The sequence below is a fragment of the Hyalella azteca genome, unplaced genomic scaffold, assembly GCF_000764305.2.
Source record: "Hyalella azteca isolate HAZT.00-mixed unplaced genomic scaffold, Hazt_2.0.2 contig4832, whole genome shotgun sequence".
Lineage (NCBI taxonomy): Eukaryota > Metazoa > Arthropoda > Malacostraca > Amphipoda > Hyalellidae > Hyalella > Hyalella azteca.
This window is the reverse complement of record NW_025935043.1, coordinates 37,520-54,577: the sequence shown is the minus strand read 5'-3', so window position 1 is coordinate 54,577 and position 17,058 is coordinate 37,520. Positions and strand designations below refer to the sequence as shown.

Here is a 17,058-nt window from a genome sequence, read left to right as displayed (position 1 = left end):
AACTTCAGATTTTTCCATCTTAACTTTTTTAATCGGGAGATAATTTGTTTGCTGAAATGCTTGGTTCCTTGTGATAATAATTAAATTATTTCGTTATCAGAAAAAATTCCTTTCTGATCATCCCATAATTAAGGGGAGCGTCTGGGGTAAAATTTTGAATTTTGGCTTTTCCGGTTTTTAGTCTCATCTTAAAGCTGACATTCTGCTCTATCCAACGGTACCAAAATCATCTCTGTACGTTGATTTATGCGTTCACGACAGCTTGCAAAAGGGGGGGTCGGGGGAGTTCTTTCACATTTTAGGTGGGCGATAATTCCCGGTATATACTAATCCATTATTTAATTTATATTCTTCCGGCAGATTCTGAACCTTCCGCTCACAGAAATCTTTCCTATCTTTAATTTTCTGAGCTTCCACAGAATGATTTTCTCTGCAACTCTTAGAAATAAACTTTTCAGTGTTTCAAATTCAGAAGACGAATACAGATATCTTAGTGTCAACAATCTTCGTGTATTTCATCAGAACTCTGAAATAGAATGTCGCCACAACTTTTGTGAAAACATCGAACATTGTTTTTATAAAATTGTTCGTTCTCAACAGTGTCTTAATATCATCGATCGGAATTTTATGCAAGCAAAAAGCCATGGAACTGATAATGAGACTTTAAGACTTGATTTAAATCACAACGGCGAATTTCATTCAAAAGCTTGCAACAATGCCGGCGGCCAAAGCAGCAACATTTACCGAAACTTGCACAGCGACAGCAACGTCTCGAAGTTTCGTTTCAGAAGCAGCTGTTGCAACAACAGTTGCTGCATTAATAACAAGACTTACGGCTGCACCAACTGCTGCTGTACATGCAGCAGCTGCTACAAACAACTCGTACCGAGCCTTGTCTTAAGCAAAGTCTTACTTTCATGTAATATCGACAGCCCCGAAAACAAGGAACGTCTGCTCACCATTTTTGTCAACTGGCACACCCGACTTTCCAGTTCGCCTGGTCACTTTAGCGGCGAACAGAGTGTCGTCCTCGGCGAGAACCAGCCCCGAATTGCAAATTTTATCGTGAAGGAAATCAGAGAACCAAACTGGAAAAGTTTAAAATTCAGTGACGGATTAAAAAATTTTAACAAAAATATTCTAATACCAGATCATTGTAAAGAAAATTTCTTGAGTCAAAATAATAAGCGGGATTTAACAACTCAAAATAGTTTGAAGGAAATAGACGAAAATTCTGAAATGGGCGGAATTACTGCAAATGAAGAAATTATGTTTCACAGAAAAACACAATTCCATTCGCTTAACCAATCGGACAAAAGGCGGCCTAAAAATTCCTCTCGACGTCCACGACAAAACTTCAGATCCCTCGACCTGGAAATCAATGCGAAAGAAAAATTGAACCTTTTATCCATCAATTTCATCCCCGCCACTCATAAAACCAAGTTTCCTTTTTTGTCCTCTTCTTATTTCCCACTCATCGTTTTGCTTGCGCTTCTTTCCTCAGTGACTGGTGAGTGTGAAGTGTTAAACAATATATAGTGTAAATTCTTACGTTAAATATTTCTAAGTCATTGAAAACACTAATTGTGATTATGCCTTGAAATAATTATTCATTTTCTGGATTTTATTTCATTTTAACTGAATTACCAAACGCTTGGCAGAATACTGACTTAAAATGATAGCCATTTGGAAGCTCCTAGTTCATTACAATACATGAAATTTATATTAAATTAGTAGTGATTCCGCATGCGTTGTTTAACTAAGTATGTTTGTTGACAAAGTCATTTTTAATTGTTCGATTTACACTGAGACGTTCTAATCTCTTTATCTATTGAAATTACTCATTTAACATAATATTTTTAGACTATGATACTTGGAACTTTGGTGAAAATTACTTCGTTAAAATATAAAGCTCAAAGTGTAAGTTTTTATATGAATCAATTTTATATGAATCAATTCACGTGAAATTTGAGTCATCATTTCATTCTTTACGTGAACTTTGATTCAATTTCCGTATTGTTGAGAGCACATGTAATATTAACTTACGTATTTATATAGCATAACGTATTTTTTAGCATTAAAATTAGAACCAACTGAGAGACTGCAAAAAAATTTACCGTGACGTAAAACGTTGGCTAGAATCCTGACAAAATTTTTTAGACGCAGCTGGCTCCGGCCTCCTGACATCGACGTATTCTCGCGACGTACCAACTCGCTCTCACCGAGCGTCGAACGTCGAATTCGACGTCGCAGTAAACGTCTCGACGCATGCAAATGAACTGCTCTTCGAAGACGTCCAGCAACGTACGGCCATGCAGGAACGTTTGGTGGTCAGAGGACAGATTGTGGCCATCGAGTGCAGCGCTGGCCGCAGTGGACAGAAAGAGAGAGGAGGAGACGTGGTACGCTGGTACCATGACGGTGAACTGGTGAGGGTACATCGCGATGTGGCAATTGCTGCATTTATGTGGGAATATATTGCGTCAATTATGGGCATTACTACTTTGCGATCAGAGCAATTTCCAACATTGGTTTTATGATGAAGGCTATCTAGGTCAAAGATTTTCTTTCTTGCTATGCCTATCAAATTATGCGTATTCCGCTTTCATCAATTGTTTGACAACAAGTTACGGTAAAATTAATAATTAATTTTGCATCAAATTCGCTATAAGATTTTCCCAACAGCTCATGACCAAAAAAAAAGTCAAAGGAATCACAAATCTCTTTCAAATTGATTTATTTGAATAATTTTCTTTTATACATTTATTTTTTTACACGCGTTCAGGTGGTGCAGGACACACGCGTGCGCGTGAACGCGCAGACGCGGCGCGTGGAGATCAGCCACGCGATCAGCGCGGACAGCGGCGTGTGGCGGTGCACAGTCAACGGCAACACGTCGCCTCCACTCAGCCTCATCGTCACTAGTGAGTTACACTTAACTCGTCTTTAAAACTTAAAGCTTAAACTCAAACATCTGTATCGCGTGGAGATCAGCCACGCGATCAGCGCGGACAGCGGCGTGTGGCGGTGCACAGTCAACGGCAACACGTCGCCTCCACTCAGCCTCATCGTCACCAGTGAGTTGTAGTTTACACCTTATTAAATATTTAACCTGAAACTCAAACATCTGTATTTACATCCTGAAACATTAATAAATTCTCTCGCACATTAATTCAGTTGAGCCTCCACTCAGCCTCATCGTCACCAGTGAGCTCCACCTTACACGTCATTAAAACTTAAAGCTTAAACTCAAACATCTGTATTTACATTCTGAAACATTAATATATTCTCTCGCACATTAATTCAGTTGAGCCGCCACTCAGCCTCATCGTCACTAGTGAGTTACACTACACCTTATTAAATATTTAACCTGAAACTCAAACATCTGTATTTACATCCTGAAACATTAACATATTCTCTCGCCCATTAATTCAGTTGAGCCGCCACTCAGCCTCATCGTCACCAGTGAGCTCCACCTTACACGTCATTTAAACTTAAAGCTTAAACTCAAACATCTGTATTTACATCCTGAAACATTAATAAATTCTCTCGCATATATTTTTTTCAATTCAGTTGAAATAAAGTTGAAAATAAGGTCAAAAGAGAGCTGCACTTTACTCGCCATTAAACATTTTACATGAAACTCAAGCATCTGTATTTACATTCTGAAAAACAAATAAATTCTCTCGCACATCAATTCAGCTGAAATAAAGTTGAAAATAATAATGATACGCTAAATGAAGTTGAAACGACCCTCATTAAACATTTAACCTGAAACTCGAACATCTGTATTTACATCCTGAAACATTAATAAATTCTCTCGCGCATTAATTCAGTTGAAATGAAGTTGAAAATAATAATGATACGCTAAATGAAGTTGAAACGACCCTCATTAAACATTTAACCTGAAATACAAACATCTGTATTTACATTGTGAAACAAATAAATTCTTTCGCACATCAATTCAGTTGAAATAAAGTTAAAATGAAACGCTAAATGATGTTGAAAAGACGTTTTATCAACGTTACTTACGTTAGATGAGCCGTTGGCTGGTAATCTATCATTCTTTTATTAGTCTCTGATATAGAATTTCTTTGAATTAAAGTCCTATACGCAAAAAGAATTTCTAAATTTGATCCTACGATAAAACGTTAAATTTATTTCCGTCAGTCCTCCTCTGCCTATGAATTTCACAGAACTAAAGTTGCATTTGCAAAAGGAAATCTAAATTGGATACTACAAAAAATGTACATTTTTCATTCGTCTTTCGTCTGCCATCCTCCTTTGACATAATATACACAAAAGAAAAGTATAAATTCTACTAATAAAATGCAGGGTTTTTTGCACATCATTTCTTATCCCTAGATTAGAGTCAAATACACGATAATTAATTATAACTTCGAAGAACGCGTAAATTTTTTGCTCCTTGTACATCCGCCTTTAATTTCTCTGAACTGAAGCCATATATTCATTAGGATATTATAAATTCTACAAAAAAATATCGCATGGCATATAAATAAATCAAAAAAATTCTCTATTCTACGAAATTAAAAAAAAAATATGCGCACGGCATATAAATTATGAGATGAAAAATTTTTCTCGCACGGCATATAAATTACACGATAAAAACCGTAAAAAACCGTATAAACCGTATATAGATCATACGATAAAAAATTTTCCTCGCACGGCATATAAATTGTACGATAAAAAAATTTTCTCGCACGGCATATAAATTATACGATACAATTTTTTTCTCGCACGTCATTTAAATTATATGTTAAAAATTTTTCTCGCGCCGCATGTAAATTATACGATAGAAAATTTTCTCGCACGGCATATAAATTATACGATAACAACATTTTCACGCACGGCTTATAAATTATACGATAAAAAATTTTCTCGCACGACATATAAATTATACGATAAAAAAATTGTCACGCACGGCTTATAAATTATACGATAAAAAATTTTTCTCGCACGGCATTTAAATTATACGATAAAAAAATTATTATTATTAATAATTTTTTATTATTGATCATTATTTATTTATTATTGTTATTAATTTTTTATTTTTTTTATATTATATAGTATGCATTAGAATTTATTAATAATTTATATTAATACGTAAGATAATAATAAAATAAAATAATAATATTTATCATCAACCATTACCTTAATGATTTATAATATCATTTAAGTTAAAACAGTTACTCAATTTTATAATAAACTTTTTCGATCGCAATAGCGAAATAATTTATTCTCTCTAAGTATAGATGACGTTGGGTTTTAGCTAAGAAGTTAACGTCTACACAACTATTTATTATCATTATATATAAAACGTTTATTACCAGATATGACTTTATTAACTGCTTAATGAGTTATTAACAATTCATTTTGATTTCGTGTAAATTAGCCTTTTTTCATATGATTGTGCTTTATTTTATAATTTTTAATTCTTAATTTATTATAAGCAATGTAGGTAATATAGTAATTAGACAAGAATTAATTCTGTATAATTCCTAGTGCATTCATTACATGAGATATATTCACGAATTGTTTGCTGGAAAATTTTCATGTACTAAAATTGTTATTTGTAAATTTGAGAATTTGTATTTGCGCAGCTGTAGTTGCTTGCACTATTAATCTTTGGTGCCTGATTGGTGCAGGTGGAGAGCAAGTGGAGAGGCGTGGAGCAACAGTTCAGCACAATCAGCAACATCACCATCAGCAACGTTCAACATTCAGTGTTAGTGGTGGTCAACATTCAGTGTGAGTGGTGGTCAACATCCAGTGTGAGTGGTGGTCGACATCCAGTGTGAGTGGTGGTCAACATTCAGTGTGAAGGGTGTTCAACACCAAAGAGTTTTCATTCAATTAAAAAATTATCCTTTCCGTTTTGCAATTTTTGAGTTTATGAAACTCTTTCGTACTGGGTGAGTAATTTTCTCCTCGAGAATATGAAATCAACTCTATATTTATTTCATATTCGAAACGTACTCAACTTTGCACTCTTCTTATCTGAATAAATCATATCCTTTCGAAATCATCACTTGACACTGAGAAAACTATTTCCTTCAAACAAGCGAACATTGCCGTGCGATTAAAACATGAAATATATTTTGTGAAAACTCAAAATTCTGATAAGGCGTATCTACCTTAGTATAAATTAAAAGTTAACTTGTATATTCAGAATAATAAAAATTAATGATAAATATGCTCGACTTTTCTCGGGCCAGAATATCTTCAAGTTTAAATACCGATTACAAAATTCTATTCTATTGAGCTTCAAAAATATCTCACTATGTTTGAGTTCTAAAATATTTCGGTTCGTTTTAAGTGTGATTTGCTTTTGATCTATAAAAAATTTTCGAATTGAATCCTGAATGGAAAAACATATATTCAAAAAGAACTTGCAAGCAATTTCATTCTGAATTCTTTCCGAATCATCGTTGTTTTAGTGCTTTTTTCGGTCTAGAACCTCGTTTCTTCATACAAATTATTTTACGATTTATGTGAAGAAACGAAATGAATTTGTATGAAGAAATTTCAATTGTGCTTTCATTAATACTGCAAAATTTCATTGAATTTTATTTCTAGGAGATTTATTCTTATATTTTCTTTCAATGAATGGTTAAAAATAAAAACTTATCTATAAATCTGAGTTGAATAGTGCAAAAGTCACAATAAAGTCAAATTTGTTACATTACACTAATTGCATCAAATTCGATTTTCGTGAATTAAATTATTACGATGACATGCAATAATGAGCTTAACATTAATTTATTGTGTTGGAAAGTGTGAACTAAATTCAATCCATTCACTGTTAATTTATTCTTTTCTACTTCCGTGGGCATAGTTCATTAGACTCCAACAGTATCATAATTAACATATTGCGAGTTTTTCAACTTCTGTCAATTTTTCAACGTCCCTGAGTACATGGTATCTGGTGAATGTATTTAAACATCCTTAAATATCCCTAAGAATTTACATGGTTTTCTTGTTATAAATTTTCTATAAATACACCATTGTATCTCAATGTCTCCATTCTTGTCGCAGTGTTCAAAGTGACAATGTCTGAAAACGTCCTTCCACAATAAAATGATCCCTGGATGAAATATTCCCAATAATAGCTCAATCCCTATATTCAGGAAGACTTTTTTGCGCATTGTATTCCATGCTTCTATTTGGCATTGTTCATCGTATCAGTTTTCCAAGAGTTACCCCTCGAGTTTCCCTCGGGCGCCTCACATGAGCCCTCACTGGCAGTCGAGAGCGAGGGCTCATCAAAGGCAAAGCTCAAGCCAATATCTCATGCTCCCTTAGCGTGTTTTTGTCGTGTCTGTGTCTCGGTAAAACAACGAGCCTTCATTTGCATAGCCTTTGCTGTGGCACTTTTCCAGCTCATTCTTTGCAACTTAATGAAGTGGGCATTTCTTGCACGCTCGTATGAGCTACAGGAAAAGTATTTTTCATATTACATTAGAATCTCTTTCTCTCACTCTTTCGCCTGCCATTTTTGTAACTCTTTCGTGTGTCGGTTCTCTTTGAGTTGTTTTGAATTAAATTTTATAGAGAAATATGACAATTCGGACTCAAAATAAAACAAACGCCTGCTCTCATTTAGACACAATTAAAATTTTCTTATTTTATCATGTTTATTATGAAGTTCTCATAACAGGCCCAAACCTTCAAAATTCATACATTCATATTTGAATTTATGAAATTGAGAAATTGTACACAACACATGAAAAGTAATTGTTTGATATATTCTTATATAACATAGAAAAATTTGACTGAAGACCAGGCAGAGTGTTTTATTTATAATTTTCAACCAAACTTGTCTAAATGGAACAAATTTTGCAATCCTATTCTAATATTCGGACTCCTTTATAATCATATACAATCACATCAATTTACTCCTATTGAAAAAAATTTCCTTCACTACAAAATTAAATAAATCGCTTGGAGAATCGTCTCTTTGCGTCATTTCATGAATATGATGAATATGATGCGTCACATTATAAATAATATAAATTTTATGATTTTTCCAGTCATTTTAACGCCGACCTCGATCTTGAGTACAATTTAAGTACACAATATTATATGAAATTTGCACTTGCTTAAATAATTTGTTTTTCTACCAAAACACGGCGTCTGAATTTGCTTTATTTTATCTATGTATCGTCACTTCTAATTAAATTATCGCTTCTCTCAAACACAATTTATTAATTATCTTATACGAATGCAATTTTCTTCTGAAGAACGAATGGAGTATACTGCAGTATTTCACACTCTAGCGTACCAGCAAAAATAGTACACTAAAGTTTAATTCAGCATTAAATTTTAGTAAGCTGCTTGAGTGTAATCTTTACAAAAATAATAACGAATTATTTCAAAATTTATTAATCTTTTATTATTTGTACCATCCAGACCCCCCAAACTTTACGCTGCGACGGTGGCCGGGCTGGGGCGTGCCGGTGACGAGTGGCAGCGACGTGGGACTGCAGTGTATAGTGGATGCTAATCCCCCTTCGTCCCCCACCTGGATAAAGGGTGAGGCGTGAATTTCCCCTCCTAAATCCCACCTGGATAAAGTGAGGAATGAATTTCTCCTTCCTAAGTCCTGCGTGGATAAAGGGTGAGGCATGAATTTCCCCCTCCTAGTTTTAACATGGATACTGGGTGAGGCATGAATTTCCCTTCCTAAATCTAACGTGGACAGAGGGTGAAGAATGAATTTCCCCTTAATCCCACATGGTTGTACATAGGGTGAGGCATGGTAGAACTCTCCGCAACCCCCGAGGGCGAAATGTCAGGTCGAAGGACTCAATCTCGACCCAAAGCATGGGTGAAGAGTGGATGAACGTCCTAAAGTCAATAGAAAAGGGTTTGGAATGAATTAGCCTACACATTGATGTAGGGATCGGCATGAATGAACCCCGTGACGTGGATAATGAGTAAAGAGTGAATGAATCGCCTGGTGCATGAATAAATCCTCTCTAATGGATCTATCCATAGGGATAAAAAATAAATTATGAATGAATGCTGATGTTCCTATGAAAGATATATTTCAATGGGTAATGTTTTTACACTGATTGATCTTGATCTTCAGCGGAAGCTGATGATGACGCGCAGCCTTGAATGAATGATGAAGTTTAAATGAAAATCTCTTTATAATTTAAACCTGCATGAGCGTCAATAAGATTTATCATTGATTTAATCGATATTAGACTCATCAGCATAATTATCATCAATAAAAATGATGCAAAATAATAAAATACCAACCCTCATACATCATTTGAAGATCATCCAGTCATCCCCATCTTTTCCCATTGTCCTTCTTTTTCCCCAATTAACAATTCTTGTGGAGACAATTTTCCTCCGCATGCAAATCTTGCGTGAAATTACACTTTTGATTCTTTCAATTACATGGCCTCTTCATTCACCAAAATAAGTTCTTGTTTTTAACAAATCTTTGCCAAATTTCATACCTCTTGAAACGGTTCATGTTATCTCCCTAACATAGTTTGTTCTTACTCTTACATTTCTGGAATGCCTCTCTTCGCTTCGGACACTCATCACCCTTCCAATAAAAATACCATCACAAATTTCAACATTAATTTTAAATCAATTTTGAATCTAGTTACGTTTTAATAAAATAATTTACGACACATAACCGGGAAATTGTGCGGATGAATAAATATCCATGAAATTTACCTATGATTAGCAAGTCGTCAAGAACCAACTCCTGATCATGATTTTTTATATCCTCCTTCCCACCATCTCCACAATCCCCTTCTTCACCGCAACAAACACAAAAACAATCATCACATTTACCGGCGTTACATCATACCCGATCGTCAACGGACATCATCGTCGACCTCGTCGAAACTGCTCCGTATCGATTCACGGCGCAAGCTGGGCCACCGTCCACCCTTTTCCCCACCAAGCACCACTCTTCCTCTCAACCCAATAGTTGACCCTTCAATGTCTGGCATTGCTAAAGTGGCTGCTGGTCATCTTAGCTCCAACAAAAAGAAGAAAAGAGCTCACCAAACAGACGACTTTGGCACTTTTCTCACACATCTTCATGACTGGCCGCTGCCAATCTTCGCTCAGTCTAGAGTCGGACGAAGCAAAGGAGACGAAAAAGATGACGTCGAAGACCATGAGCATAAAACCGAAGATTTTTTGGAAGCGGGGGATGGTGGATGGCTTAATTTGACTAACGTGGGTGAGGCTGAGAGAGGCTGGTACCAGTGCATCTCGAAACATTCTTTCGGCGACTACTCCTCCAACTCGGTCTTCATAAACGTACAACGTGAGTGTAAAAACGGAGTATTTCCCTTGTTCGTTACTTCATGTGCTAATTTTACCATATCCATTTTTATTTAAAAATTTGTTAACCATAATTTTAACGGGGGATTTATTGAACTATGAAATTATTAATATTCAGCGTCAAAAGGAATTACGAATTACGTACTTGTTAAGTCACTGGTCCATTTACCTACTATTGTTCAAATTATTCTCGTAGTTAATGGGATTTTTCTTACATGTCTATCCAGAAATCAGACCAGTTGGCAGATTAAAAAGACATTAATTTATTTCTGCCCTTATTTTGGAAAAACTTTCATATGCATTGTTCCCCAGCCTCCCGAACTTCAACCCCCGTTGTGTTATCTGACTCAACCCGAGGGTCGAGCGTCCCAAGTTCCCCTCGTGGGAGTATCGGGGAAACAAGCTCTGGTTCCTCTAATGTCATCCTACCCTCTTCCCCGGTGTGCTGGGGGAGAATTCTTACTCCAGGTGAGGGGATATATCAGGTGAGGGGATATATCAAGTGAGGGGATATATCAGGTGAGGGGATATATCAGGTGAGGGGATATATCAGGCGAAGGGATATATCAGGTGAGGGGATATATCAGGTGAGGGGATATATCAAGTGAGGGGATATATCAGGTGAGGGGATATATCAGGTGAGGGGATATATCAGGTGAGGGGATATATCAGGTGAGGGGATATATCATCAACGCTGTGATGTAGCTCAAGCATACACCCATAGAAATGAGTGAGAAATTGCCGAAAAGCGCTACATTGATCAACCTTGTATAATTAAGTCATCCTGACCCACTATTGTTTCTGTGGGTCATTCTGATCACGCGGTGTCACAATTTAGACAATATGATTCTTCAATTTTTCTGATCTGCATTATCATTCACAATTTTAACAGCATAATGCAATGCATGACAATATACTAGTACAAGTTATGTAAAATAATAATATAATATTTATAAAACAATCTTTACGAGAGAGCTTTAAATATACAGTATATAAATAAAAAAACTCAGAGCAGTTAAAAACGAATAATTTTTTACTATATACGTGCGCAGGTTCGGTGCCTTCTTCAGGCAAGTCGCATCCTCAGGAGGAGGAGGGGGAGTCAGGAGTGTATCAGTGCAGGTCTCCTGACGAGGATCAGGTTAACAACGGGCCAGTCAAGCTCGTCATTACAGGTTAGTGCAGGTGAACGAATATTTCTCGATTTGTGTTAGAAAATAAAACGTTACTAATTCAAAAAAGAATTTCGATTTTTTTAAGTCTTTCTCAGTAGTAATAATTACAGGTTAGTGCAGATGTATGAATATTGTTCGATTTGTGTAAAAAGTAAACCGTTACTAATTCAAAAAAGAATTTCGATTTTTTTAAGTCTGTCTCAGTAGTAATATTATAAATGTGACTTGCAATATTATATTAATGTGTCTTCGCTTAGTAGTAATATTATACGTTATTGCTTGATATCAATTAATTATTAAATTAAATAAATTTTTTGTTGGTTTTGGAAGGGAAAGCGTTTCACCTCTAGAATTAAATTTCAATTAGTAATTCACAGATCCCTTCGAATTTTTATTTTCTATAGTATATTTATCTCTCTTTTCAAGCGACTAGAAAATGCTTTAGCCGAAATTCATGGAATTTATTAACCCAATTATCAGCTAGGGGATCGTTAAATTTTTTTTAGTTAATTTTTATAATAAATTTCCCCATATTAACTTCATTATGACTTTGAAAATTGAGTTGCTCCATGCAGCTCTGCTTACCTTATTGAGAAACTTCATCGCGAACTGAGGAAATTTTCCATTTATTATATTCAAATAATAATCCGACTAAAGGGCCAGGAAAGAAATCCTATTTTTCAATTTTTAGTGTAATATATCTTAATGCCGTATCACTGTGCAATTTTTCTCAAAAAATCCGCCCAAATGAAGGAAATCAATAAAAAATAATCAGTTGTGAAAAATTCAGAACTGATTTTAGTCTTCTATAAAATATTTTATTTTTAATAAATACTGATAAATATATTGATATTTACTAACAAATATTTTTAATAAAAACACCTCCCTTAAGACGCGCCCGTGGTCGAGGCAGTATCATCGTCCATGAGCCGCCCTGTGGGAGCCTCCCTGCTGCTGTCCGCCCGCGTGTGCAGCCTCACGCCGCTGGTGGAGGTGCTGTGGCTCGCGCCTCAGCGCGCCATCCCGCCCCTCGCGCCGGGCCAGGCGCGCGGACGCTATACTGCGCACAACATAACCGTGAGTCCACGGATGACATGGCGGGGGAACTTTGTTATTGTGGTTGATTAGTGTCGCTCCCCAGCGCGCCATACCGCCCCTCGCGCCGGGCCAGGCACGCGGGCGCTATACTGCGCACAACATTACCGTGAGTCCCCGGATTTTTTTGTGCAAATTTTATCATATGAAACATAAATATTTTTTCTTACCATCCGAACATAAATAACTGAACAACAAGACAATTGAATTACACGAGGGTGTATTCACTCAGCAAGTACAACGCTGTGTGGTGACGTTAGTACATTAGGTACTTGCAGTGTACAGTTTTTGGGCAGAAGGGCGGGGAAACTTGATTATTATGGTTGATTAATGCGGCGGTGGTTGATTGTTGACGTTATGGTTGATTGCAAGGGTAGTGATGAATATTGTGGTGGTGGTTGATTGCCGATATGATTTTTGATTGCAAGGGTGGTGATGAATATTGTGGTGGTTAATTTTTAACGTGATTGTTGACTGCCGGCTTTGCAATATTACGGCGGTAATTGATTGTTGGTGTGATGCTTGATTGATGTGGTTGTGATGACAGTTGTGGCAGTGGATGATTGTTGGGGTAGTGGTCAACTGTTGTGGTGATGATAGTTTGTTATATTGGTGGTTCTTTGCTGCGACTGAGAGTTTTTTTTCTAGGGTGATGGTTGATTGTTATATTTCTGAATGTTATTCTGTTTAATTTTGAATTATCGCGTGATTTTGTGCCTGTGGTCTATTTTACGGGTAGTTCGTGATTCCTGCTGGTGCTTTGCAATTGCAGAAATAGTTTATTGTACCGATGGTGGATTATAAATGTAGTGCTTTATCGAAATGATTGTTTGCTGGTGAAAAGGTGATCTTTTTAATTTTATACCATTAAAATTTCAATAATTTCTCGCTAATTTTCAAGGTCTTTCCCCCATGTCAGATTTCCTCGGACGGGTGCCGAGTGTACGGCCTTGGCGTCTCAGCGGCGGCCTACAAAGACTCGGGCTCATGGCTGCTGGTGGCGCGCAGCTCCCACGCGGCCAGCGCCGCCCCCATCCTGCTCACCGTCACCCAATCACCCGCGGGTGACCACGCCACTCGCGCCAAGACAAATAACGATTCGGCGCAGGCAAAGGAAGACTCCCGCTCTTATAAATCGGTGCCAGAAATCACCGATTCCAATTCGCGGCAACGGCTGGAAGACGAAGAACTCTGGGACAATGAGATCGGGGAAGACGATAGAGGATCTGATCGCGTTCCCGTGAGTGGAGGCGATGGAGAATCGTCCTCTGCAGGCAAAGTATTATCGTCATCTGTTTCTTCATCGGCAAGTGTATCCACTAATTTTTATAAGTCTCCCCTAGAATGGATATTGCTAATTATCTTGGCTTGCTTACTCTTCAAGACAACTGTGATGCAATTCTGCGGAGAAATCTTGCATTTATCATGTAAAACTTTTCAATTTTTCTCGACATTTTACTATAAAATATTAATAATTGCCAGGGGAATGACCCAGGATGCTTTTCTTCCTCTCATGGACCAGATGTTAGGCTACGTAGTAAAACGGACGTCAGTCTCTGACGTTGAACAATATTCGTCCATTATTCGTAAGTGCCCGAAGATCTTAATCTTATCAATGCTACTTATCTTCAAATTTCATACTTCAGTATTTATATCCAAATTAATTCCAAATTTCACGCCTGTCATGCCTCACTCTGTCGCAACATGAATGTTTTTCCGGCAGCAAAAGAATGCTGTCTTTTTTACCATATGGAATGAGCTTCAGCTTTCAATGGTAGGAATAGAGTCGCTTTATAAAGAAGTTTCGAATAATTGTTCTTGAATGATAATAACTGTTATAATTTTAGCTCGTAGTGTTGTTGCTAGCTTGTTGTTAAAGATGCCGTCAGATGTCCGTCGTCCAGCCAAATTTCATATATATAACATTAAATAAGTTCACATTGTAACTACAGGCATCCGCTGCATTACTAAAAAAGTCACCATTGTTATAACATAATTTGGAATCATAATTAATTCTATAAGTAAAAGGTTAACATGATTTTGAAAGACCTTGTGTAATATAAAACGGGGGAATATTTATTTATGTAGAGATCACACATCATTGCCAAATATACAGTGTCGACATTATCCTGAAAGTGTATAATTCTACCAAATATCTATTCAGGTTTCTTGTATATTGATTGCAATATTGGTAGCGTTTACAATTTTATAAAAAAAAATCACTGAGAATTTCTCAATTAACCATTACACTCATTGTACTTCATAATTATATCACGAAAAGTTTGATTTAATTTTAATGTTTTTGTTTCTCCTAATTATCTTAAAATTTTCCAATTGACATCGAAAAGATAAGGTTTTTACGGCGAGATGAAAATTATTGGGCGTAGTGAGATAATTTTTACGTGTCACATGAATATATATTAATTGATACTCTTGAAATAGATTGTTAAATGAGGAAATGAATTTTTGTGCAAATTTTATCACATGAAACATAAATATTTTTTCTTACCATCCCAACAAAAACAACTGAACAACAACACAATTGAATAACACGGTATTCACACAATTGAATGGTATTCACCAAGCAGGTACACAGCTGTGCGGTGACGTTAGTACATTAGGTACTTACAGTGTACAGTTTTAGAGCAGCGTTAGCATTTTGTACACCGAAAGTTTCGTACTGTTTAGCTAAAGCGGTGGCCATGTCATTGAAATTTTCGAACAGGCCAAACATTTCTCAATGTTTGCTTGCAATTTCAAGCGCGTTTTATCCCATTTGAATGTCCGATAATAATGAAGGTGATAATTAATAGGAACGCAAATTCTTATTAATAATCAACATTGATATGCCTTTAGTCTTGATGTTCATTTAATCTTAATATGTTCAATACGATGTCCGTTTTTCTCATTGCAACGACTCTCGTTAACTTTTATAACAAATCATGAATTTTAAATAAGACGTGCGATATTCTAGCTAAACTCAGCTATGGTAGTTAATTTATAAATAATAAATCCTAAATGTCATTTGACTGTCACGCATGGATAAGTACAGATTCATGTACCTTATGACCTTATGATGAGTTTAGGACGTCGTAGTCCACGGTCACGCTGATGCGCCGCCTTCGTCGTCCTCCGTCTACGAGTCGTCGTCGGTAGTTAAAATTCGCTTTTCGTAGTTAAAATTCGCTGGAAAATATTGAAAATGAACAGCGAAACCTATCATTTTACCGATGAAAATAATTCCGATTCCCTAAGCTAAACCGATACTTCTGCTACGGTTTATTCTAAGATTTCATCTTAATCTTAAGATTGGCTAACATTTTATACGGTTTTATAAGTTTTACATTTCTTTAGTGGAGCTCGAGGCTCATATATTCTTCAGCTCGCACAATTTCTCCTCTAAGAGATTTCCTCTTTTTTTCCATTCCATTTATTTGTGAAAATATCCTCAGTTTCACTCCGTTTATCTTCTATAAATTATATAAATAATATGTTGGATAAATGCGTCCTCCGCTGTATAGTGGAAATTTGTTGACTTGCTAATATTTACCTAATAAATGTTCTAACTTTGAAGCCAATTTTTTCACCCTGTCTTTTAAAATCGAATTAATAACAAATCTCGTACATCATTGATAGAGTAGTAATCAGGAAAACTATTTTCGTCTATTGAATAGAAATATAAAATCGTCAGGCAAAAGTTGTGATCCAGGCCTCTAAAGATCCCAAATATGAACTTTTTACTCACATTGTAACTCAATTTCCACGTCACTCCCCACTCTGGGGGATGAAATTCTGAAACACTGTATACAAGGAATGAATTCAAGGTCGTAATTTTCACGTCACTCCCCACTCCGGGGGATGAAATTCTGAAACTATTCACATAATATACACCGGTTTGCATTTACCTCTTACAATTGAGACTAATTTTGTAATTATTTGGATTGAATTTGGTCGAAAAGTAATCATTGATTGCAGGTTAAAACTTTGCATATTTTTCGATAGAAGTGAAGTTTTTGGTAAATGTTAATGCAACACAAATCCTGCCACGTGATATTCTTCTGCTTACATTGAAATTGGAAAAGACGATTTTAGACGAATTTTAAAGTTTTGATTTTTATAAATTTTTCCATTATTCGAGGGCATTCGTTAAAAGTTTTCAATCAGTATCAAACGAGGCATTATTATAATTTTTGTATGCTTTAGTTTAATCAAAATATTAAGCGAGTGATTTTTTAAAGCTTTTGGTGCGGAGAAACTGTAATAAAACTTATTATCTTTAGATGTATAAGAAAACCAAACACCGCTAAGTTTTTTGTACCATAACAAAATTAGAGATAACAGTTGGCCGGTCATTGGTCGCTTATAGCAGTCCATGGTTTATAACGAGGGATCACAAAAGCAATCGAAAAACGATGATGGATTTGCCTTTGGAGGCTTCGAAGTAAAAGCA

The 17,058-nt window shown here is 36.0% G+C and overlaps 1 protein-coding gene across 1 annotated transcript; it reads left to right on the top strand.

The window, feature by feature from the left end:
- Nucleotides 1-365: 365 nt before the first annotated feature.
- Nucleotides 366-16,181, top strand: LOC108669389. The gene is made up of 10 exons (XM_047880173.1): nucleotides 366-1,510; nucleotides 2,161-2,429; nucleotides 2,786-2,924; nucleotides 5,667-5,769; nucleotides 8,420-8,553; nucleotides 9,728-10,321; nucleotides 10,651-10,806; nucleotides 11,391-11,513; nucleotides 12,406-12,590; nucleotides 13,528-16,181. The coding sequence occupies exons 1-10, from the start codon at nucleotides 421-423 to the stop codon at nucleotides 14,314-14,316; spliced, it is 3,582 nt and encodes a 1,193-aa protein (XP_047736129.1). The 5' UTR covers nucleotides 366-420; the 3' UTR covers nucleotides 14,317-16,181.
- The last annotated feature ends 877 nt before the right edge of the window (nucleotides 16,182-17,058 follow it).